Below are 24,203 nucleotides of genomic sequence, written 5' to 3'. Positions count from 1 at the left end.
GTTTCTCATTATGATGATGTTTGTCCAAATAATAAGAGACTGCTAGAACGCCCAGATTGTGTGCTATATTCGTATATATAGAGACTCAACATCTAAACAGATTAACAATGTATCTTCTGGAATCTCCAAATCCTCCAGATGTATCATCAGGTGTGTTGAGTCTCTTATATACGAATCGAGCAAAAGGGCCAAAGGCTGGAGGAAATGGTCCAAATAGATACAGGGTCTCTGTATCTGTGGCTGTGAGCATGTCCACCAGGATCTTCTGGTGCTGGTAAATATGTGCTATATGCTTTGAGAATAATAATGTAATCCGCAGTAATCGGTTGGTCTGGTGGACTTTTGCTTATTTGTGTATTGGTCTAATAGCTAAAAATATTGTATTCTGTGGCTTATATTGAACGACATACACCTTGTCATAGCCATTAGCTGAGGACGATATAGGCACATTATGTAGGAGGTCAGGTCCCGTGTGAGATATATTTTCTTGGGTAATTTTTCTATTGTCTGTTTTAAATGTTTTTAACTTATTAGTGTTCTGTGTTAGGATATGTAATTAATAAAAATTGTTATTTTTGTGGATCCCTGCAGTTTTTGCATGTTTCTTTGTCTGTTGTGTCTATGAAGTGTATTTTTGACGTGCAGCAGGTTGAGCCCATAGACTAATATAGATGGTGCCCTCTATCCAGTAGTTTTGTTATGTTGCGCTGCTCTGAATATTCCACCAGTATGGCCAGCGCTGATGACACCATCATCAACATTATTATACCACTTATATGCCTGCTGGAAAAAAAAAAACAATGCTGGCCAGGATGGATGAGATGGTGGCACCACGGGCGGAAATACCACCAGTTCAACCGGAGGTGGCATACTGCCTGTGAGAATATGGCCACTTACTAAAGACTATAGGACAAATGGACGTAGAGCCCAGTCCGCAGCTTTAAGAGATAGAGACTTTTTCCAGCACGGAACACCGGTTTTATTGTGTTTTATTACATATTTTCTTGCTGTGTTTTATTAGTGATTTTTTTGCTCGTCAGTTCATCCTCGGGAATAAATGTTCCATTCAGTGACTGTAAGCAGAGGAAGAGGAGCAGGCTAGATGATATGTATACCTAAGGCCAGACAGGAGATTGCTAAAGTTAAATGTAAAGCAATCATCCTATCAATCCCCTCTGTATCTCAAGGTCTCCCACCATTGGACTCCCACTCCTTGGCCCATTGTGTGGATGGAGATAGTAGACCCCTGACCCACCACAGGGGGTCTCACATCAGCCTCAGGTGATGGAATATGCTTCCTTCTGTGAGCTAAAGAATAATGTTTAGGGGGGGGGGGAATACACACAGGGCGTTGAATAAGGCAGCTTTTTGAGGAACTTCCATGGAAGATGATCCAAGCTGGGAAGGATGAACAAACCATGGAGTGGAGTTTTGGAGATTGATTGTAGGCTGGAGGGTTATCCATGAGCTGCAGTTGGGATATCCCACCGCCTGGAGGAACATAGGCTGTAACTGCGCACTATACCGGCTGGAGAAACCAAAAGCTGTGGGCCAACCAGGTACGGGGCCAGTGGAACTACCGATCCCAGATTGGGAACTTGTGGACTGAGGACATTGTATATTGGCCATCTACCTGGATTTGTTGTACGACCATGGATGTATGGAATAAAAAATAGTTCTAACTCAGGATCAGTGCAGGATCAGTATTGTAATGTATGTACACAGTGACTGCACCAGCAGAACAGTGAGTGCAGCTCTGGGGTATAATACAGGATGTAACTCAGGATCAGTAATGTATGTACACAGTGACTGCACCAGCAGAACAGTGAGTGCAGCTCTGGGGTATAATACAGGATGTAACTCAGGATCAGTAATGTATGTACACAGTGACTGCACCAGCAGAACAGTGAGTGCAGCTCTGGAGTATAATACAGGATGTAACTCAGGATCAGTAATGTAATGTATGTACACAGTGACGGCACGAGCAGAATAGTGAGTGCAGCTCTGGGGTATAATACAGTATGTACACAGGATCAGTAATGTAATGTATGTACACAGTGACTGCACCAGCAGAATAGTGAGTGCAGCTCTGAAATATAATACAGGATGTAACTCAGGATCAGTAATGTAATGTATGTACACAGTGACTGCATCAGCAGAATAGTGAGTGCAGCTCTGGAGTATAATACAGGGTGTAACTCAGGATCAGTAATGTAATGTATGTACACAGTGACTGCATCAGCAGAATAGTGAGTGCAGCTCTGGAGTATAATACAGGATGTAACTCAGGATCTGTAATGTAATGTATGTACACGGTGACTGCACCAGCAGAATAGTGAGTGCAGCTCTGGAGTATAATACAAGATGTAACTCATGATCAGTAATGTATGTACACAGTGACTGCACCAGCAGAATAGTGAGTGCAGCTCTAGAGTATAATACAGGATGTAACTCAGGATCAGTAATGTAATGTATGTTCACAGTGACTGCACCAGCAGAATAGTGAGTGCAGCTCTGGGGTATAATACAGGATTTAACTCAGGATCAGTAATGTAATGTATGTACACGGTGACTGCACCAGCAGAATAGTGAGTGCAGCTCTGGGGTATAATACAGGATGTAACTCAGGATCAGTAATGTAATGTATGTACCCAGTGACTGCACCAGCAGAATAGTTAGTGCAGCTCTGGAGTATAATACAGGATGTAACTCAGGATCAGTAATGTAATGTATGTACACAGTGACTGCACCAGCAGAATAGTGAGTGCAGCTCTGGGGTATAATACAGGATGTAACTCAGGATCAGTAATGTAATGTATGTACACGGTGACTGCACCAGCAGAATAGTGAGTGCAGCTCTGGGGTATAATACAGGATGTAACTCAGGATCAGTAATGTATGTACACAGTGACTGCACCAGCAGAATAGTGAGTGCAGCTCTGGGGTATAATACAGGATGTAACTCAGGATCAGTAATGCAATGTATGTACACGGTGACTGCACCAGCAGAATAGTGAGTGCAGCTCTGGGGTATAATACAGGATGTCACTCAGGATGAGTAATGTATGTACACAGTGACTGCACCAGCAGAATAGTGAGTGCAGCTCTGGAGTATAATACAGGATGTAACTCAAGATCAGTAATGTAATGCATGTACACAGTGACTCCGCTAGCAGAATAGTGAGTGCAGCTCTGGGGATAACACAGGAGGTAGCTCAGGATCAGTAATGTAATGTATGTACACAGTGACTGCACCAGCAGAATAGTGAGTGCAGCTCTGGGGTATAATACAGGAGGTAGCTCAGGATCAGTAATGCAATGTATGTACCCAGTGACTCCGCTAGCAGAATAGTGAGTGTAGCTCTGGAGTATAATACAGGATGTAACTCAGGATCAGTAATGTATGTACACAGTGACTGCACCAGCAGAATAGTGAGTGCAGCTCTGGAGAATAATACAGGATGTAACTCAAGATCAGTAATGTAATGCATGTACACAGTGACTCCGCTAGCAGAATAGTGAGTGCAGCTCTGGAGTATAATACAGGATGTAACTTAGGATCAGTAATTTAATGTATGTACACAGTGACAGCACCAGCAGAATAGTGAGTGCAGCTCTGGGGTATAACACAGGAGGTAGCTCAGGATCAGTAATGTAATGTATGTACACAGTGACTGCACCAGCAGAATAGTGAGTGCAGCTCTGGAGTATAATACAGGATGTAACTCAGGATCAGTAATGTAATGTATGTACACAGTGACTGCACCAGCAGAATAGTGAGTGCAGCTCTGGAGTATAATACAGGAGGTAACTCAGGATCAGTAATGTAATGTATGAACACAGTGACTGCACCAGCAGAATAGTGAGTGCAGCTCTGGAGTACAATACAGGATATAACTCAGGATCATTAATGTAATGTAATGTGTGTACACAGTGACTGCACCAGCAGAATAGTGAGTGCAGCTCTGGAATATAATACAGGATGTAACTCAGGATCTGTAATGTAATGTATGTACACGGTGACTGTTATGACCCCAATGGCAGAGGGTCTCAGGAATAAATACCAAGTCTGCAAACACAAAAAACCAGCTCATAGGGCAGTGGTAACTGGGCTGACCATATATCTAATCCTAGCACCACAAATAGAAGTAGCCGGGGAACGTGCCTACGTTGGTTCTAGACGTCTCGCGCCAGCCGGAGAACTAACTAACCCTAGAAGGGAAAAGAAAGACCTTTCTTGCCTCCAGAGAAAAGACCCCAAAAGTTGGATACAAGCCCCCAACAAATAATAACGGTGAGGGAAGAGGAAAAGACAAACATAAGAATGAGCTAGGTATTTAGCAAAGAGAGGCCCACTAGCTAATAGCAGAATATAGTAAGATGACTTATATGGTCAGCAAAAACCCTATTAAAATATCCACGCTGGATATTCAAGAACCCCCGAACCGTCTAACGGCCGGGGGGAGAACACCAGCCCCCTAGAGCTTCCAGCAAGGTCAGAAATCACATTTAGTACAAGCTGGACAAAAATAGTAGCAAAGCAAGTAACTCAAAAAACAAAGAAGCAAGACTTAGCTTAATTTTGCAAGAGCCAGGACCAGCAGACAGGAGCAACAGAAGGATCTGATTACAACGCGCCAGGCACTGGACTAAGGATCCAGGAAGTTAATATAGCGACACCCCTGGACTAACGACCCAGGTGAGTGCCAAACAGAAAAAAGACAATCCCAGAGTCATACCACTAGTGACCACAAGAGGGAGCCAAAAAGTCTAATTCACAACAGTACCCCCCCCTTAAGGAGGGGTCACCGAACCCTCACCAAGACCACCAGGGCGATCAGGATGAGCAGCGTGAAAGGCACAAACTAAATCGGCCGCATGCACATCAGAGGCAACCACCCAGGAATTATCCTCCTGACCATAGCCCTTCCACTTGACCAGATACTGAAGCCTCCGCCTGGAGAGACGAGAATCCAAGATCTTCTCCACCACGTACTCCAACTCGCCCTCAACCAACACCGGAGCAGGAGGCTCAACAGAAGGAACCACAGGTACAACGTACCGCCGCAACAAAGACCTATGGAACACGTTGTGAATGGCAAACGACACAGGAAGATCCAAGCGAAAGGACACAGGATTAAGGATTTCCAATATCTTGTAAGGACCGATGAAGCGAGGCTTAAATTTAGGAGAGGAGACCTTCATAGGAACAAATCGAGAAGACAGCCATACCAAATCCCCAACACGAAGTCGGGTACCCACACCGCGGCGGCGGTTGGCAAAACGCTGAGCCTTCTCTTGTGACAACTTTAAGTTGTCCACCACATGACTCCAGATCTGCTGCAACCTATCCACCACAGAATCCACCCCAGGACAGTCAGAAGGCTCCACATGTCCCGAGGAAAAACGAGGATGGAAACCAGAGTTGCAGAAAAATGGCGAAACCAATGTAGCGGAACTAGCCCGATTATTAAGGGAAAACTCAGCCAACGGCAAGAAGGTCACCCAATCATCCTGATCCGCAGAAACAAAACACCTCAAATAAGCCTCTAGAGTCTGATTAGTTCGCTCCGTTTGTCCATTAGTCTGAGGATGAAAGGCAGATGAAAACGACAACTCAATGCCCATCCTAGCACAAAAGGATCGCCAGAACCTGGAAACAAACTGGGATCCTCTGTCAGACACAATATTCTCAGGAATGCCGTGTAAACGAACCACATTCTGAAAGAACACAGGAACCAGATCGGAAGAGGAAGGCAGCTTAGGCAAAGGTACCAAATGGACCATCTTAGAAAAGCGATCACATACCACCCAGATGACAGACATGCCCTGAGACACCGGGAGATCTGAAATGAAATCCATGGAAATGTGTGTCCAAGGCCTCTTCGGGACAGGCAAGGGCAAGAGCAACCCGCTGGCACGCGAACAGCAAGGCTTAGCTCGAGCACAAGTCCCACAGGACTGCACAAACGACCGCACATCCCGTGACAAGGAAGGCCACCAAAAGGACCTAGCCACCGGATCTCTGGTGCCAAAAATTCCCGGATGCCCTGCCAACACCGAGGAATGAACCTCGGAAATGACTCTGCTGGTCCACTTATCAGGAACAAACAGTCTGTCAGGTGGACAAGAGTCAGGTCTACCAGCCTGAAATCTCTGCAACACACGTTGCAAATCCGGAGAAATGGCAGACAAGATAACTCCCTCTTTAAGAATACCAACTGGTTCTGCGACTCCCGGAGAGTCAGGCACAAAGCTCCTTGAAAGAGCATCAGCCTTCACATTCCTCGAACCCGGTAAATACGAGACCACAAAGTCAAAACGGGAGAAAAACAATGACCAGCGGGCCTGTCTAGGATTCAGGCGTTTAGCAGACTCGAGATACATCAAATTTTTGTGATCAGTCAAGACCACCACACGATGCTTAGCACCCTCGAGCCAATGACGCCACTCCTCAAATGCCCACTTCATGGCCAATAACTCCCGATTGCCAACATCATAATTCCGCTCAGCAGGCGAAAACTTCCTCGAGAAAAAGGCACAAGGTCTCATCACAGAGCAAACAGGGCCTCTCTGCGACAAAACGGCCCCTGCCCCAATCTCAGAAGCATCCACTTCAACCTGAAAGGGAAGTGAGACATCAGGCTGGCACAAAACATGCGCCGAAGTAAACCGGCGCTTCAACTCCTGGAAAGCCTCCACGGCTGCAGGAGCCCAGTTAGCAACATCAGAACCTTTCTTGGTCATATCCGTCAAAGGTTTAGCAATGCTAGAAAAATTAGCAATAAAACGACGGTAGAAGTTAGCAAAACCCAAGAACTTCTGAAGACTCTTAACTGACGTGGGTTGAGTCCAATCATGAATAGCACGGACCTTGACTGGGTCCATCTCCACCGCAGAAGGTGAAAAAATAAACCCCAAAAAGGGAACCTTCTGTACTCCAAAGAGACACTTTGAGCCCTTAACAAATAAAGCATTCTCACGCAAAACCTGAAACACCATCCTGACCTGCTCTACATGCGAGTCCCAGTCATCAGAAAAAAACAGAATATCATCCAGATAAACGATCATAAATTTATCCAGATACTTCCGGAAAATATCATGCATAAAGGACTGAAACACTGTTATGACCCCAATGGCAGAGGGTCTCAGGAATAAATACCAAGTCTGCAAACACAAAAAACCAGCTCATAGGGCAGTGGTAACTGGGCTGACCATATATCTAATCCTAGCACCACAAATAGAAGTAGCCGGGGAACGTGCCTACGTTGGTTCTAGACGTCTCGCGCCAGCCGGAGAACTAACTAACCCTAGAAGGGAAAAGAAAGACCTTTCTTGCCTCCAGAGAAAAGACCCCAAAAGTTGGATACAAGCCCCCAACAAATAATAACGGTGAGGGAAGAGGAAAAGACAAACATAAGAATGAGCTAGGTATTTAGCAAAGAGAGGCCCACTAGCTAATAGCAGAATATAGTAAGATGACTTATATGGTCAGCAAAAACCCTATTAAAATATCCACGCTGGATATTCAAGAACCCCCGAACCGTCTAACGGCCGGGGGGAGAACACCAGCCCCCTAGAGCTTCCAGCAAGGTCAGAAATCACATTTAGTACAAGCTGGACAAAAATAGTAGCAAAGCAAGTAACTCAAAAAACAAAGAAGCAAGACTTAGCTTAATTTTGCAAGAGCCAGGACCAGCAGACAGGAGCAACAGAAGGATCTGATTACAACGCGCCAGGCACTGGACTAAGGATCCAGGAAGTTAATATAGCGACACCCCTGGACTAACGACCCAGGTGAGTGCCAAACAGAAAAAAGACAATCCCAGAGTCATACCACTAGTGACCACAAGAGGGAGCCAAAAAGTCTAATTCACAACAGGTGACTGCACCAGCAGAATAGTGAGTGCAGCTCTGGGGTATAATACAGGATGTAACTCAGGATCAGTAATGTAATGTATGTACCCAGTGACTGCACCAGCAGAATAGTGAGTGCAGCTCTGGGGTATAATACAGGATGTAACTCAGGATTAGTAATGTAATGTATGTACACGGTGACTGCACCAGCAGAATAGTGAGTGCAGCTCTGGGGTATAATACAGGATGTCACTCAGGATGAGTAATGTATGTACACAGTGACTGCACCAGCAGAATAGTGAGTGCAGCTCTGGAGTATAATACAGGATGTAACTCAAGATCAGTAATGTAATGCATGTACACAGTGACTCCGCTAGCAGAATAGTGAGTGCAGCTCTGGAGTATAATACAGGATGTAACTCAGGATCAGTAATTTAATGTATGTACACAGTGACAGCACCAGCAGAATAGTGAGTGCAGCTCTGGGGATAACACAGGAGGTAGCTCAGGATCAGTAATGTAATGTATGTACACAGTGACTGCACCAGCAGAATAGTGAGTGCAGCTCTGGAGTATAATACAGGATGTAACTGAGGATCAGTAATGTAATGTATGTACACAGTGACTGCACCAGCAGAATAGTGAGTGCAGCTCTGGGGTATAATACAGGAGGTAGCTCAGGATCAGTAATGCAATGTATGTACCCAGTGACTCCGCTAGCAGAATAGTGAGTGTAGCTCTGGAGTATAATACAGGATGTAACTCAGGATCAGTAATGTATGTACACAGTGACTGCACCAGAAGAATAGTGAGTGCAGCTCTGGAGTATAATACAGGATGTAACTCAAGATCAGTAATGTAATGCATGTACACAGTGACTCCGCTAGCAGAATAGTGAGTGCAGCTGTGGAGTATAATACAGGATGTAACTCAAGATCAGTAATGTAATGCATGTACACAGTGACTCCGCTAGCAGAATAGTGAGTGCAGCTGTGGAGTATAATACAGGATGTAACTTAGGATCAGTAATTTAATGTATGTACACAGTGACAGCACCAGCAGAATAGTGAGTGCAGCTCTGGGGTATAACACAGGAGGTAGCTCAGGATCAGTAATGTAATGTATGTACACAGTGACTGCACCAGCAGAATAGTGAGTGCAGCTCTGGAGTATAATACAGGATGTAACTGGATGTAACACAGTGACTGCACCAGCAGAATAGTGAGTGCAGCTCTGGAGTGTAATACAGGAGGTAACTCAGGATCAGTAATGTAATGTATGAACACAGTGACTGCACCAGCAGAATAGTGAGTGCAGCTCTGGAGTACAATACAGGATATAACTCAGGATCATTAATGTAATGTAATGTGTGTACACAGTGACTGCACCAGCAGAATAGTGAGTGCAGCTCTGGAATATAATACAGGATGTAACTCAGGATCAGTAATGTAATGTATGTACACAGTGACTGCACCAGCAGAATAGTGAGTGCAGCTCTGGAGTATAATACAGGAGGTAACTCAGGATCAGTAATGTAATGTATGTACACAGTGACTGCACCAACAGAATAGTGAGTGCAGCTCTGGAATATAATACAGGATGTAACTCAGGATCTGTAATGTAATGTATATACACAGTGACTGCACCAGCAGAATAGTGAGTGCAGCTCTGGAGTATAATACAGGATGTAACTCAGGATCAGTACAGGACTCAGTACATGGGTTTCAGAGGTGACTGTCCATCTTCTATTCTCTCTTTTGTACAGAATATCTATTAGTCTTTGTGACACTGACCCACTGATCATCCTGTAGCACTTTGTACCGCACGCTGCAGTTCACATCTAGCTCATCAGGCGCCAGGTTCGGCCTTCTCCATGATATTAGTAAGAACGATGGGTCTTCAGATGAATTTGGTTTCAAATACAAAATCTCAGGAGGATCCATTTTCACTTAAATGTTATTAGATATGAAAAAAAATAAATGTAACAAATAACTGGAGATTAATAAATAATAATAAAAAACATTGTAAAACACTTGACTATAATATATTCTGCTTATTGATTCTGTTCTGTTCCTGTGATCTCAGACTCTGCCCATCCATTGACCGTCACCAGGACCTGACTACAACCTTATGTATATGAGAAGAACCCCACCATTTCTAGATTTGTGACACTCAGATAAAAGGGTTTTCATGTCTCTAATTCCTCATCACTTTGTGGCCAAGTTGAGCCATGAGAATTCATCGGCTGCTGGATTAGGTAATGGAGGTGAGGAGCGTCTGATCAATCAGATATCTCCTCCCTCCTACCGCTTGTCCACTGAAACACAGAATGAGAATCTGCAGCTGCATCCCCCTCCTATTCCTCCCTAAATTTTCCATCCCATAATCCGAATTCCATGGATTACCTATCTGTGCAGCATTCACAGTGAATCGTATTGTTTCGTTTCCTAGTCCATTCTGGACCCGCAGCTCCACATTATATTCCCTTACGAGTTGATCACCAGCGACGAGGAAGGAGCAGGAGTTGGTGGTTGATGAACACTCCTTTTCGGGATCGTTAAGCCTGATGATCATAAAGTGACTGGGGTTAGAGGGGTATCCGCACAGAGAATTCAGCACATAGTGGTAACACTTACACAGCCAGGTGGAACGTTGTGTGGATTTTGGTGTCATTTCCGGGGATCCAGCTACACGTGATATTTTTTTGGTAGAAGTAAATGCAAGAGGCATTTTTGGGAGGGTCTGGTGGATCTGTAAGGAGAGAAAATAGTACTGACTCACGTTTTATGGTGCGTTCACACTGGAGAATTACTTTGCAATAAGTCGTTTTAAACCAAATGCGATCCTTTCCTCAACCTGACTAAGTCAGCAATTTTTTTGTTCACTTTTCACCACCCCTAGACCACCAGGGATGTGACCAGTAACCCTAAACTACCATAGCAAACCAGACAAGTTAACAGATTTTGAACAGTGATTCTGACTTGCATATCGGATCAGCCAAGATCACAACAACAAACGCAAGTGGATCCAAAGAAACAGAAAAAGGTCCCTTCAAAAAAGCCCCCAGGTGGGTAGGAGTGCGGAGCAAAAACAGAACAAAGATATAATCAGAAGAGGAAGCACACGTCATGGAGAAGCTGAGGCCAGAGAATGTGATTACACCTTAAATATAGCAAATGTAACTAAAGTAGAAGTGATGGCTGCTTATCTATCAAAAGGTTCAAATTCTGACATTTATTTAAAGGCTATGGATACATATGACATGGAAAATATATTTTGCATTTATCGGCAATCTTTAATTAGTAATATTGCCAAGTTTCAGTCTGCAGTTTTAATTATTTCATTCGCTTTCAGATTGCCTGATGTGCACTTTGCCCCCTGATCCAAGTTTCAGATTTTCTATTGTGGGAGTTTCTCTCTCAGTAATATAGGCTGGATAAAAGCTGTGACTTCCTTTTCAGTAATATAGGCTGGATACAAGCTGTGACTTCCTTTTCAGTAATATAGGCTGGTTGTGAGCTTTGTGTTTCTGCAATATGATGAAGGGGTTTGTACAACTCTGAAAAGCACAGATTAATAAAACTGCTCTTTGTTCAATACCATAATCTCCGTTGGATATATTTTTGACCATCAGCACAGCATAATTATCCGTATATGTCGAAGGCTAAGAATGAAACGTTGGGATCTGGCACCATCCCAACAGGAGGAGATGAATACAGTAATGAATATGGATTTGCCTTTTTTTAAATACTTATCTGTTATTACAATTTGCAGCCCTTTGCTATACATAATAATAATAATAATAATAATAATTTTATTTCTAGAACGCCAACATATTCCACAGCGCTTTACATTTTATACTTCTGGTCTGTTGGATACTGGTTCTATCAGCTAATCACCATATTTGTTGGTGCTATATTTATTATATTTATTATCTCTACCTCATTCCCTCCTGCTGTTTTGTGCTGCCTTTAATGTTTGCTTACTGTGGCTTTTAATAATAAAAAAATAGTTTATATTGTTACCTAATAAAGATTTACAGAATATGCTATCACTCCCTTCTTTTTGGCTATACCTTTATGAATAGACTTAATAAGTAATATTTTGCTTAATGGTGCCATGATACATTTTTGGGGATATTATGTAGTTGTGAGGTTCTCCGGTTTCCTCCCACAATCCAAAGACATACTTATAGGGAATCTAGATTGTGAGCCCCATTGGGGACAGTGCCATTAATGTCTGTAAAGCGCTGTGTAATTAATGGCGCTATATAAGTGAGAAAAATAAATAAATAAATGTAGGTATGTGTGTCTCTCCCAGTAATATAGGCTGGGTGTGAGGTCTGTGTCTATCCCAGTAATGTAGTCTGAATGTGAGGTCTGTGTGTCTCTCCCAGTAATATAGGCTGAATGTGAGGTCTGTGTGTCTCTCCCAGTAATATAGGCTGGATGTGAGCTGTGTGTGTCTCTCCCAGTAATATAGGTTGGATGTGAGGTCTGTGTGTCTCTACCAGTAATATAGGCTGGATGTGAGGTCTGTGTGTCTCCCAGTAATATAGGCTGGATGTGAGCTGTGTGTGTCTCTCCCAGTAATGTAGTCTGAATGTGAGGTCTGTGTGTCTCTCCCAGTAATATAGGCTGGATTTGAGGTCTGTGTGTCTCCCAGTAATATAGGCTGGATGTGAGGTCTGTGTGTCTCCCAGTAATATAGGCTGGATGTGAGGTCTGTGTCTTTCCCAGTAATATAGGCTGGATGTGAGGTCTGTGTGTCTCTCTCAGTAATATAGGCTTGATGTGAGGTCTGTGTGTCTCTCCCAGTAATATAGGCTGAATGTGAGGTCTGTGTGTCTCTCCCAGTAATATAGGCTGGATGTGAGGCCTGTGTGTCTCTCCCAGTAATATAGGCTGGATGTGAGGTCTGTGTGTCTCTCCCAGTAATATAGGCTGGATGTGAGGCCTGTTTCTCTCCTAGTAATATAGACTGGATGTGAGGTCTGTGTGTTTCTCCCATGCCTGTATGTGAGGCCTGTGTGTGTCTCCCAGTAATATAGGCTGGATATGAGTTCTGTGTGTATCTCCCAGTATGAAAAGCTGGATGTGAAATCTGTGTGTCTCCTAGAAAAATAGGCTGGATATGAGCTCTGGCGGTCACTCCCAGTAATAAAGGCTGGATGTGAGGTATGTGTGTCTCTTCCAGTAACATAGGCTGGATGTGAGGCTTGTGTGTCTCTCCCAGTAATATAGGCTTGATGTGAGGTCTGTGTGTCTCCCAGTAATATAGGCTGGATGTGAGGTCTGTGAGTCTCTCCTAATACAGGCTGGATGTGAGCTCTGCGTGTCTCCTAGTAATATAGGCTGGATGTGAGCTCTGTGTGTCTCCCAGTAATATTGGCTGGATATGAGGTCTGTGTGTCTCTCCCAGGAATAAAAGCTAGATGTGAACTCTGCGTGACTCCCAGTAATATAGGCTGGATGTGAGGTCTGTGTGTCTCTCAAAGTAATAAAGGCTGGATGTGAGGTCTGTGTCTCTCCCAGTAATAAAGGCTGGATGTGAGGTCTGTGTCTCTCCCAGTAATATAGGCTGGATTTGAGGTCTGTGTGTCTCCCAGTAATATAGGCTGGATGTGAGGTCTGTGTGTCTCCCAGTAATATAGGCTGGATGTGAGGTCTGTGTCTTTCCCAGTAATATAGGCTGGATGTGAGGTCTGTGTGTCTCTCTCAGTAATATAGGCTTGATGTGAGGTCTGTGTGTCTCCCAGTAATATAGGCTGGATGTGAGGCCTGTGTGTCTCTCCCAGTAATATAGGCTGGATTTGAGGTCTGTGTGTCTCCCAGTAATATAGGCTGGATGTGAGGTCTGTGTGTCTCCCAGTAATATAGGCTGGATGTGAGGTCTGTGTCTTTCCCAGTAATATAGGCTGGATGTGAGGTCTGTGTGTCTCTCTCAGTAATATAGGCTTGATGTGAGGTCTGTGTGTCTCCCAGTAATATAGGCTGGATGTGAGGCCTGTGTGTCTCTCCCAGTAATATAGGCTTGATGTGAGGTCTGTGTGTCTCCCAGTAATATAGGCTGGATGTGAGGTCTGTGTGTCTCCCAGTAATATAGGCTGGATGTGAGGTCTGTGTCTCTCCCAGTAATATAGGCTGGATGTGAGGCCTGTGTCTCTCCCAGTAATAAAGACTGGAAGTGAGATCTGCGAGTCCCTCCTAATACAGGCTGGATGTGAGCTCTGTGTGTCTCCCAGTATAATAGGCTGGATATTAGGTATATGTGTCTCTCACAGTAATATCGGCTGAGTGTGCAGTCTTGTGTGTCTATCACAGTAATACAGGCTGGATGTGAGATCTGTGAGTCTCTCCTAATACAGGCTGGATGTGAGGTTTGTGTGTCTCCCAGTAATATAGGCTGGATATGAGGTCTGTGTGTCTCTCCCAGGAATAAAAGCTAGATGTGAACTCTGCGTGACTCCCAGTAATATAGGCTGGATGTGAGCTCTGTGTGTCTCCCAGTAATATAGGCTGGATGTGAGGTCTGTGTGTCTCTCAAAGTAAAGGCTGGATGTGAGGTCTGTGTGTCTCTCAAAGTAATAAAGGCTGGATGTGAGGTCTGTGTCTCTCTCAGTAATATAGGCTGAATGTGAAATCTGTGTGTTTCCTAGTAAAATAGGTTGGATGTGAGGACTGTGTGTCTCTTCCAGTAATATAGGCTAGATGTGAGGTCTGTGTGTCTCTCAAAGTAATAAAGGCTGGATGTGAGGTCTGTGTCTCTCCCAGTAATAAAGGCAGGATGTGAGGTCTGTGTCTCTCCCAGTATATAGGCTGGATATGACGTCTTTGTATCTCTCCTAGTAATATAGGCTGGATGTAAGGTCTGTATATCTCTCCCAGTAATATAGGCTGGATGTGAGCTGTGTGTGTCTCTCCCAGTAATGTAGTCTGAATGTGAGGTCTGTGTGTCTCTCCCAGTAATATAGGCTGGATGTGAGGTCTGTGTGTCTCTCCCAGTAATATAGGCTGGGTGTGAGGTCAATGTCTCTCCCAGTAATGTAGTCTGAATGTGAGGTCTGTGTGTCTCTCCCAGTAATATAGGCTGAATGTGAGGTCTATGTGTCTCTCCCAGTAATATAGGCTGGATGTGAGGCCTGTGTGTCTCTCTCAGTAATATAGGCTGGATGTGAGGTCTGTGTGTCTCTCCCAGTAATATAGGCTGGATGTGAGGCCTGTTTCTCTCCTAGTAATATAGACTGGATGTGAGGTCTGTGTGTTTCTCCCATACCTGTATGTGAGGCCTGTGTGTGTCTCCCAGTAATATAGGCTGGATATGAGTTCTGTGTCTCTCCCAGTATGAAAAGCTGGATGTGAAATCTGTGTGTCTCCTAGAAAAATAGGCTGGATATGAGCTCTGGCGGTCACTCCCAGTAATAAAGGCTGGATGTGAGGTATGTGTGTCTCTTCCAGTAACATAGGCTGGATGTGAGGCTTGTGTGTCTCTCCCAGTAATATAGGCTTGATGTGAGGTCTGTGTGTCTCCCAGTAATATAGGCTGGATGTGAGGTCTGTGAGTCTCTCCTAATACAGGCTGGATGTGAGCTCTGCGTGTCTCCTAGTAATATAGGCTGGATGTGAGCTCTGTGTGTCTCCCAGTAATATTGGCTGGATATGAGGTCTGTGTGTCTCTCCCAGGAATAAAAGCTAGATGTGAACTCTGCGTGACTCCCAGTAATATAGGCTGGATGTGAGGTCTGTGTGTCTCTCAAAGTAAAGGCTGGATGTGAGGTCTGTGTGTCTCTCAAAGTAAAAAAGGCTGGATGTGAGGTCTGGTTCTCTCCCAGTAATAAAGGCTGGATGTGAGGTCTGTGTCTCTCCCAGTAATATAGGCTGGATGTGAGGGCTTCGTCTCTCCCAGTAATATAGGCTGGATTTGAGGTCTGTGTGTCTCCCAGTAATATAGGCTGGATGTGAGGTCTGTGTGTCTCCCAGTAATATAGGCTGGATGTGAGGTCTGTGTCTTTCCCAGTAATATAGGCTGGATGTGAGGTCTGTGTGTCTCTCTCAGTAATATAGGCTTGATGTGAGGTCTGTGTGTCTCCCAGTAATATAGGCTGGATGTGAGGCCTGTGTCTCTCTCCCAGTAATATAGGCTTGATGTGAGGTCTGTGTGTCTCCCAGTAATATAGGCTGGATGTGAGGTCTGTGTGTCTCCCAGTAATATAGGCTGGATGCGAGGTCTGTGTCTTTCCCAGTAAAATAGGCTGGATGTGAGGTCTGTGTGTCTCTCCCAGTAATATAGGCTGGATGTGAGGCCTGTGTCTCTCTCAGTAATATAGGCTTGATGTGAGGTCTGTGTGTCTCCCAGTAATATAGGCTGCATGTGAGGTCCGTGTGTCTCTCCCAGTAATATAGGCTGGATGTGAGGTCTGTGTCTCTCCCAGTAATATAGGCTGGATGTGAGGCCTGTGTCTCTCCCAGTAATAAAGACTGGAAGTGAGATCTGCGAGTCCCTCCTAATACAGGCTGGATGTGAGCTCTGTGTGTCTCCCAGTATAATAGGCTGGTTATTAGGTATATGTGTCTCTCACAGTAATATCGGCTGAGTGTGCAGTCTTGTGTGTCTATCACAGTAATACAGGCTGGATGTGAGATCTGTGAGTCTCTCCTAATACAGGCTGGATGTGAGGTTTGTGTGTCTCCCAGTAATATAGGCTGGATATGAGGTCTGTGTGTCTCTCCCAGGAATAAAAGCTAGATGTGAACTCTGCGTGACTCCCAGTAATATAGGCTGGATGTGAGCTCTGTGTGTCTCCCAGTAATATAGGCTGGATGTGAGGTCTGTGTGTCTCTCAAAGTAAAGGCTGGATGTGAGGTCTGTGTGTCTCTCAAAGTAATAAAGGCTGGATGTGAGGTCTGTGTCTCTCCCAGTAATATAGGCTGAATGTGAAATCTGTGTGTTTCCTAGTAAAATAGGTTGGATGTGAGGACTGTGTGTCTCTTCCAGTAATATAGGCTAGATGTGAGGTCTGTGTGTCTCCCAGTAATAAAGGCTGGATGTGAGGTCTGTGTCTCTCCCAGTAATAAAGGCAGGATGTGAGGTCTGTGTCTCTCCCAGTATATAGGCTGGATATGACGTCTTTGTATCTCTCCTAGTAATATAGGCTGGATGTAAGGTCTGTATATCTCTCCCAGTAATATAGGCTGGATGTAAGGTCGGTGTCTCTCCCAGTAATATAGGCTGGATGTGAGGGCTTCGTCTCTCCCAGTAATATAGGCTGAATTTGAGGTCTGTGTGTCTCCCAGTAATATAGGCTTGATGTGAGGTCTGTGTGTCTCCCAGTAATATAGGCTGGATGTGAGGTCTGTGTGTCTCCCAGTAATATAGGCTGGATGTGAGGTCTGTGTCTTTCCCAGTAATATAGGCTGGATGTGAGGCCTGTGTGTCTCTCCCAGTAATATAGGCTGGATGTGAGGTCTGTGTGTCTCCCAGTAATATAGGCTGGATGTGAGGTCTGTGTGTCTCCCAATAATATAGGCTGGATGCGAGGTCTGTGTCTTTCCCAGTAAAATAGGCTGGATGTGAGGTCTGTGTGTCTCTCCCAGTAATATAGGCTGGATGTGAGGCCTGTGTCTCTCTCAGTAATATAGGCTTGATGTGAGGTCTGTGTGTCTCCCAGTAATATAGGCTGGATGTGAGGTCTGTGTGTCTCTCCCAGTAATATAGGCTGGATGTGAAGTCTGTGTCTCTCCCAGTAATATAGGCTGGATGTGAGGTCTGTGTCACTCCCAGTAATATAGGCTGGATGTGAGGTCTGTGTCTCTCCCAGTAATATAGGCTGGATGTGACCTCTGTGTCTCTCCCAGTAATATAGGCTTGATGTGAGGTCTGTGTGTCTCTCTCAGTAATATAGGCTTGATGTGAGGTCTGTGTGTCTCCCAGTAATATAGGCTGGATGTGAGGTCTGTGTGTCTCTCCCAGTAATATAGGCTGGATGTGAAGTCTGTGTCTCTCCCAGTAATATAGGCTGGATGTGAGGTCTGTGTGTCTCTCCCAGTAATATAGGCTGGATGTGAGGTCTCTGTGTCTCTTGCAGTAATATAGGCTGGATGTGAGGTCTGTGTTTCTTCCAGTAATATAGGCTGGATGTGAGGTCTGTGTTTCTTCCAGTAATATAGGCTGGATGTGAGGTCTGTGTCTCTTCCAGTAATAAAGGCTGGATGTGAGATCTATGAGTCTCCACCAATAATATCGATTGCATGTGGTATTTTTGTGTCTCTCCCCATTATGCAAATTGGATGTGAATTGTGTGTGTTACTGCTAATAATATAGCCTGGACATCACCTTTGTATTTCTCTCTAAGTAATATAGGTTATATATTCAGGTAGTTAAAGAAAAATTAGAACATTGTAAAAATAATAAGTTGTTTCTCCATATTATAAGACCCACAACTTTTATATTTTTCTGTCGATTGAGCTGGATGAGGGCTTGTTTTTCGAGCACCAATCTTTAGCTTTTATTAGTGTAATTTTGGGGCACGTTCAAGGTTTTGATCCCTTTTTATTGCATTTTCATAGGAAAGTGTCACAAAAACAACAATTCTGGAATTCTGATTTTGTTATTTTTTCTTTTCTGAGTATGAGGGAATATTTTGATAAATCTGGCTTTTATGGACTGCCCCAGACCACCAGGGAAGCCACCATAAACCCGGTCACTGCCCCAGACCACCAGGGAAGCCACTGTAAACCCGGTCACTGCCCTAGATCAGTAGGGCTAGATCCCGGTTTGCCTCAGGCCACCAGTGAAGTCACCATTGGTCTGGTCACTGCTCTAAACCATCAGGACTAGACCCCCGACTGCGCCAGACCAAAAGGGAAATCAACATAGATCTGATCACTTCTCCAGACCACCAAGGAAGGGACCATATACCCAGTCACTGCTCCGGTCCACCAGGTCTAGACCCTTGACCACAAGTGATGTCACCATAGACCCGATCACTACAATAGATCTCTAGGGATATTAATATTAATGTCATGACTGTCTTATACCACCAGTGAAGTAACCATAAACCCTTTCATTTCCCAAGATCACAAGGCAGGTAACCATTAACCTCTTTACTGTCCTAGCCCACCAGGGATGTTATCACTTGCCTCTTCATTTCCTAGACTACCAAGAATACAGAGATGTCAAAGTGGGAGAGTCCTTGACAAGGTAGTACTCATCTGGATAGTTATCGCAAAAATGGGGGTGGCTTTTTCAGGGGTGTGGTTTATTGAAAAGTGTGCGATCAAGGGTTCAGCTTTCAATATTAATGCAGACATAACTTTAGAACTTTTTCCACCTATAATGTCGCCCATAATCTGTACAAATCCATTGTGAAACAAACTGATATCAAATAGAGGGGGAAATATTAACACTAAAACAATGTTTTTGCATAAGTGTGAACACCCTCTTATATTTGGGTATGGGATTGTGTTCAGAATCAGCCATAGTAATCAGTGCTCGGTCACCATCAATTACAGTGATTCTGATTAACCCCAGGGTAAGTGTCCTTGTTCTAGGAGGATTTTCTTGACAATTTCTTAGTTGTATTTTATAGCACAAGCCATGGTTTGTAAACAGCTGACAACACAGCAAAGGGATCTGAATGCTGAAAGTTATCAAGCAAGAGAAGGCTACAAAAAAAGTTTAAGGTATTAGATCTACGATTAACATTGTGAAGATATCATCAAGAAGGGGCTTATACTTGGCACAACAGTGACATTACATAGAACTGGACGTCCCTCAAAATCTGATAAGACAAAGAAGAACATTGGTTCAGAAAGCTGCCTTGAGGCCAACAACAATTTTAAAGGAGCTGCAGGAATTTCTAAAAAATTCCAGTTGTGTCTTGCTTGTGACAACTATCTCCTGTGTTCTTCATATGTCCGGTCTGAAGGGTTGGGGGGGCAAGACGAAAACCTTTTTTTTTTACAAAGAAAAATAACTAAGTCCGGCTATATTCTGTAAAACTTACATCAAGTCTGCCAAAAGCATGTGAGAAAAAGTGTTATGATCTGATGAGACCAACGGTGAACATATTGACTTTAATTCTAAAGTCAACACTGGGCATCACTAGCAGATCACCATCCCCACAGTGAGGCATGGTGGAGGCAGAATTGTGCTTTGGGGCTGTTTTGCGGTAGCTGGAACAGGGGCTTTTAGTTAAGGTGGAGAGAATGAAGAATAGTTCTAAGTATTTATCAATGGTGCAACAAAACTTTCTGGCTTCTGATAAAAAGCGGAAGATGAAAAGAAATTTCACCGTTTGGCACCACAACGACCCAAAGCGACCTCTTAGTCACCAAAAGAATGGCTTCACGAATAAAAAATGGAGTTTTCGAAGAGCCCAGCCCAGACCTGAGCCCAAGTGACAATCTGTGGTGACCTGTGAAGAGGGCGCTGCACCCAGGGGATGCCCCGCAGTCTGACAGATGTGGAGCTACTGCAAGATGAGTGGGAAAGGATGGTCAATTCTAGATGTGTCTCGCTGATAGAGACCGAAACAAAAGACTGAATGCTTCCAGAAATTCACAGGGGACCGCAAAAAAGTATTAGTGTATGGGTGTACAGATTTATGCAACCTCATTATTTTACTTCTTTATTTTTCTTTTACCAGTTGAAAAGTTTTCAGTTTATTTCTCGCTGGATTTGTACAGATTACAGTCCACATTAAAGGGGAAAAAGTTCTGAAATGATTCTTCTTGGTAGGATTTTTTTCATGGCAAAAAAACTGTAATTTATCAGGGGTGTGTAGACTTTTTAATATATTTGTTTTTATACAATGTCCGGGTCATATAATACTCACATCCACTCATTATGGTTTGTCCGTCCAGGATCTGCTCATTGGGTGTCCGGATCCCACATGTCACCTCCACATTGTCAGCTGACAGGCTGGGTATGGTGATCGCACTGACTGTCTCATTGACAATCCAACTGACCGGTCCTGGAGCCACGTCCGGGCTCAACATCCAATACACATCGTCTATAAAACCCGAGGTGCTCAACTTACAGTAAAGAGTGACGTCAGACCCTTTCAAAACAAAATTATTTTTCAGAAATATTTTGGAGCCTTGTATTGCAGCGCGAATATCTGCAAAAAAAAATACAAAAGTAGTGAAAAAGAAGCTAAGGATAAAGTCTACAAGGGCACCTGACATCAAGATGGACTCTTATAAGGGATTTGTCAGCCATCTAATAAACAGGGATGCACTCTGATGAGTAGCTCTTCATACAATTATTTGTAGGAAAGAACTCTTTCTTATACTACTGTATATCAAAATATGTACTAAGAATGGTTTTGGTTACGTATCAATGTAGTAGGCTTAGTTCTGGTAATATATCTATAAATTAAACTTGGTTCTGCTATAGTACTTATTTAGTAAACTTGGTTCTAGTACTGAATCTACAAAGTAAACTTGGATTTGTTACTGTATCTATGTGTCAGGACTCTGAACATTTTTTATTACCTTTTTGTGCATTACTGCCCTTTTCCAAGATGGCGTCTTTGGTCTCATGTGCACTGTGTCTTCCTGCTATAAAACTCCACCCCAGCCTTCAGTCTGTGCTAGAGTATTCTGCCTTGCATCCAGCTCCTGACCTCTGGTGACTCCCTGGCTATATACCTGCTCCTGTGAACCTGTGTGGTGATCCTGCTACTCTGCTCTGAGTTCCTGCTGCACACACCAGTTCCAGTAATCCTCCTTCATCTGCTGCTCGTGTTTACTTCCATCTGCATTTGCTGGACATGTAAGCTGTTTCTGCTTTGCAAGAACCTGAGACTATTACCCAGACCTCCTGGTTGAGCTAAGATATTATTTGAACTGCCTTATAAGCATATCTATCTGTGTTTTGGACTAAGCAAGGACTTATTCGTGTCAAGTGTCCTCAAGAATAATTGTGCTTCATAGACTTTCTGCGTGATTGCATTTTCCTCTGAAGTTTCCTATAGACTGCTGAGCTGCATTTGATATTTGCACCAAGTGTTGTGGACTTGAGTTTCTCTCTGCACCTGTTTGAATCACCGTGTGATAATATAGACTTTACCACTTATAAAACTGTGTCCTGTAGTTGTCTTGTTCCACGCAAAGAGTCTCCTAAGTTATCCCCTATAATTATTACAGGATACTCTAGCCTAAAAAAAAAAGGAGACTGCTGGAACAATGACTGCAGAAAGCAGACTAGAGCAGGTGTTTTCCATAATTAGATCACTGCAGAAAGATGTGGAAGGTCTGCAAAAGAAGTTTGGGAGCTTTGAACACAACCAACAAGAGTTTGGACAGACTTTGCAGGACTTAAGCACCCGCATGGCAGCCCAGGAAAACAAACTTGCTGGCATAGAGTCCCAGTATGGATGGGCTTTTCAGGACATAAGCACGCAAATAGCTGCACAAGTGACTTTTTCCTCTGGGCAACCGCCACCAGCTAGCCCACCTAAGTTGCCCCATTCAGATTTAATGGTGATCGTGACAAATTTCGTGGCTTTGTGAATCAATGTATGCTATATTTTGATGTGCATGCTGACCGTTTTCCTACTGATAGATCCAAAGTATTGTGTGTAATAATGCTGCTGACCGCACGAGCGCTCGCCTGGGCGAATCCGATGATTGAGTCTCGTTAAATAACTTGGATGATTTCTTGGCCGCTATGGCATTAATGTATGATGATCCTAATCACCGTGCAACCGCTGAATCTGCTTTATTGTCTTTACGCCAGGCAAAACGTTCTGTAATTGAGTATGCTACTGAATTCAGGAGATTAGCGGTAGATACCAATTGGGACAGTTATGCACAATTGCCTATTTTTAAAAGGGGTCTGTCTAGTATTGTAAAAGATGAACTAGCTCGCTCAGAGTCACCACAAGGGCTAGAGACATTTACACAGCATTGTGTGCGCATTGACATTCGCCTTACTGAGCGTAGGCAGGAGAAGTTTGCTGCATATAACCGTATTTCTAACTTTTCCCTTCCTTCCAAAGAGCCTGCAGGTAAAACATCTCGGGAGGTGGAGAAGGTGCCCATGCAAATTGATTCCGTTCAGAGGCACGAGATCAATGAGCGCCGGGAGCATCGCCTTCGTGAAAGTCTATGTTTCTACTGCGGCCAGTCTGACCACTTCTTGATCAATTGTCCTAAGTGTCCTAGACGGCCTAACAAGGTGCTAGCAGCAGTAGGGGAGTATGACAACTGTGATGATGAATCTGACATCTCTGAATGTAGCCTGCCTTTAAACGCTGTATTCAATTCACTTTCTATGACTTCACCCCCCAAGGAGCTTAAGGAAAAGAACTCTCACTGTTCTCTCCCTATTAAGATCCTGTGTTCAGGCCAGTGGATTTCCAGTGCAGCTATGATTGACTCTGGTGCAGGTGGCAATTTCATGGATATCGCATTTGCCAAGGAACATGGTATTGAAATTCAGCAAAGAGCCTCTCCAATTACCATGGAAACAGTGGATGGGTCACCTTTAATCTCTGGGCCTGTGGATCAGGAGACCATACCCCTTGAAATTTTGTTGGAGCCTAATCATCAGGAGCAACTTTCTTTCTTGCTAATTTCTTCTCCTCATTTTCCTGTGATTTTAGGCATTCCTTGGTTGCATTCTCAGAACCCAATTATCAACTGGGAGACCAAGGAGATTATCTTTCCAACAAGGAGCAACTCAGCGTTACGGCTACGGAACCACATGTACAGGTATTTTCTTTACCTCCAGCATATAAAGAGTTCTCTGACATCTGTGACAAGAAGAATGCAGATCACCTTCTTCCACACAGGCATTATGACTGTCTCATTGAGTTGCTTCCTGGGGCAGCTATTCCTTTTAGTAACGTATACCCTTTGGCAGCACCTGAGCTTCAAGCCTTAAAGGAGTATATTGATGAAAATCTGGCCAAAGGCTTCATACATCCTTCTTCCTCACTAGCAGGGGCACCTATCTTTTTTTGTAAAAAAGAAGGATGGGACCCTGAGACCCTGTGTTGACTATCGGGAACTCAATAAGGTAACCGTACGAAACCGTTACCCTTTGCCTCTGATTCCCGAATTACTGGAAAGAGTCCGCCATGCTAAGGTGTTCTCTAAACTGGATCTTCGTGGGGCTTATAATTTGGTGCGTATTCGTCCAGGGGATGGGAAGACAGCATTCAGATGCCGGTATGGACACTTTGAATCTCTTGTAATGCCCTTCGGGCTTTGTAACGCCCCTGCAACGTTTCAACACCTTGCTAATGACATTTTCAGAGATTTGTTCGACCAGTTTGTAGTGATCTATTTGAACGATATACTAATCTTTTCTGACTCTCTACAGGAATATGAAGAACA

General features: G+C 44.0%; 1 protein-coding gene across 1 annotated transcript in view; it reads right to left on the bottom strand.

Annotated features, from left to right (window-relative positions):
* The window catches only part of IL31RA (interleukin 31 receptor A), an 88,098-nt gene that overhangs the window by 49,791 nt on the left and 14,104 nt on the right, over window positions 1-24,203 (bottom strand). Inside the window, exons 5-8 of the mRNA XM_077281394.1 lie at window positions 20,693-20,977; window positions 10,494-10,608; window positions 10,263-10,420; window positions 9,651-9,805 (exon numbers count right to left, since the gene is read on the bottom strand). Coding sequence (XP_077137509.1) covers window positions 9,651-9,805; window positions 10,263-10,420; window positions 10,494-10,608; window positions 20,693-20,977 — 713 coding nt within the window. The remainder of the gene's footprint in view (window positions 1-9,650; window positions 9,806-10,262; window positions 10,421-10,493; window positions 10,609-20,692; window positions 20,978-24,203) is intronic.

Source organism: Ranitomeya variabilis, chromosome 1 (assembly GCF_051348905.1).
Source record: "Ranitomeya variabilis isolate aRanVar5 chromosome 1, aRanVar5.hap1, whole genome shotgun sequence".
NCBI lineage: Eukaryota > Metazoa > Chordata > Amphibia > Anura > Dendrobatidae > Ranitomeya > Ranitomeya variabilis.
This window is presented reverse-complemented; position numbering and strand designations above follow the sequence as displayed.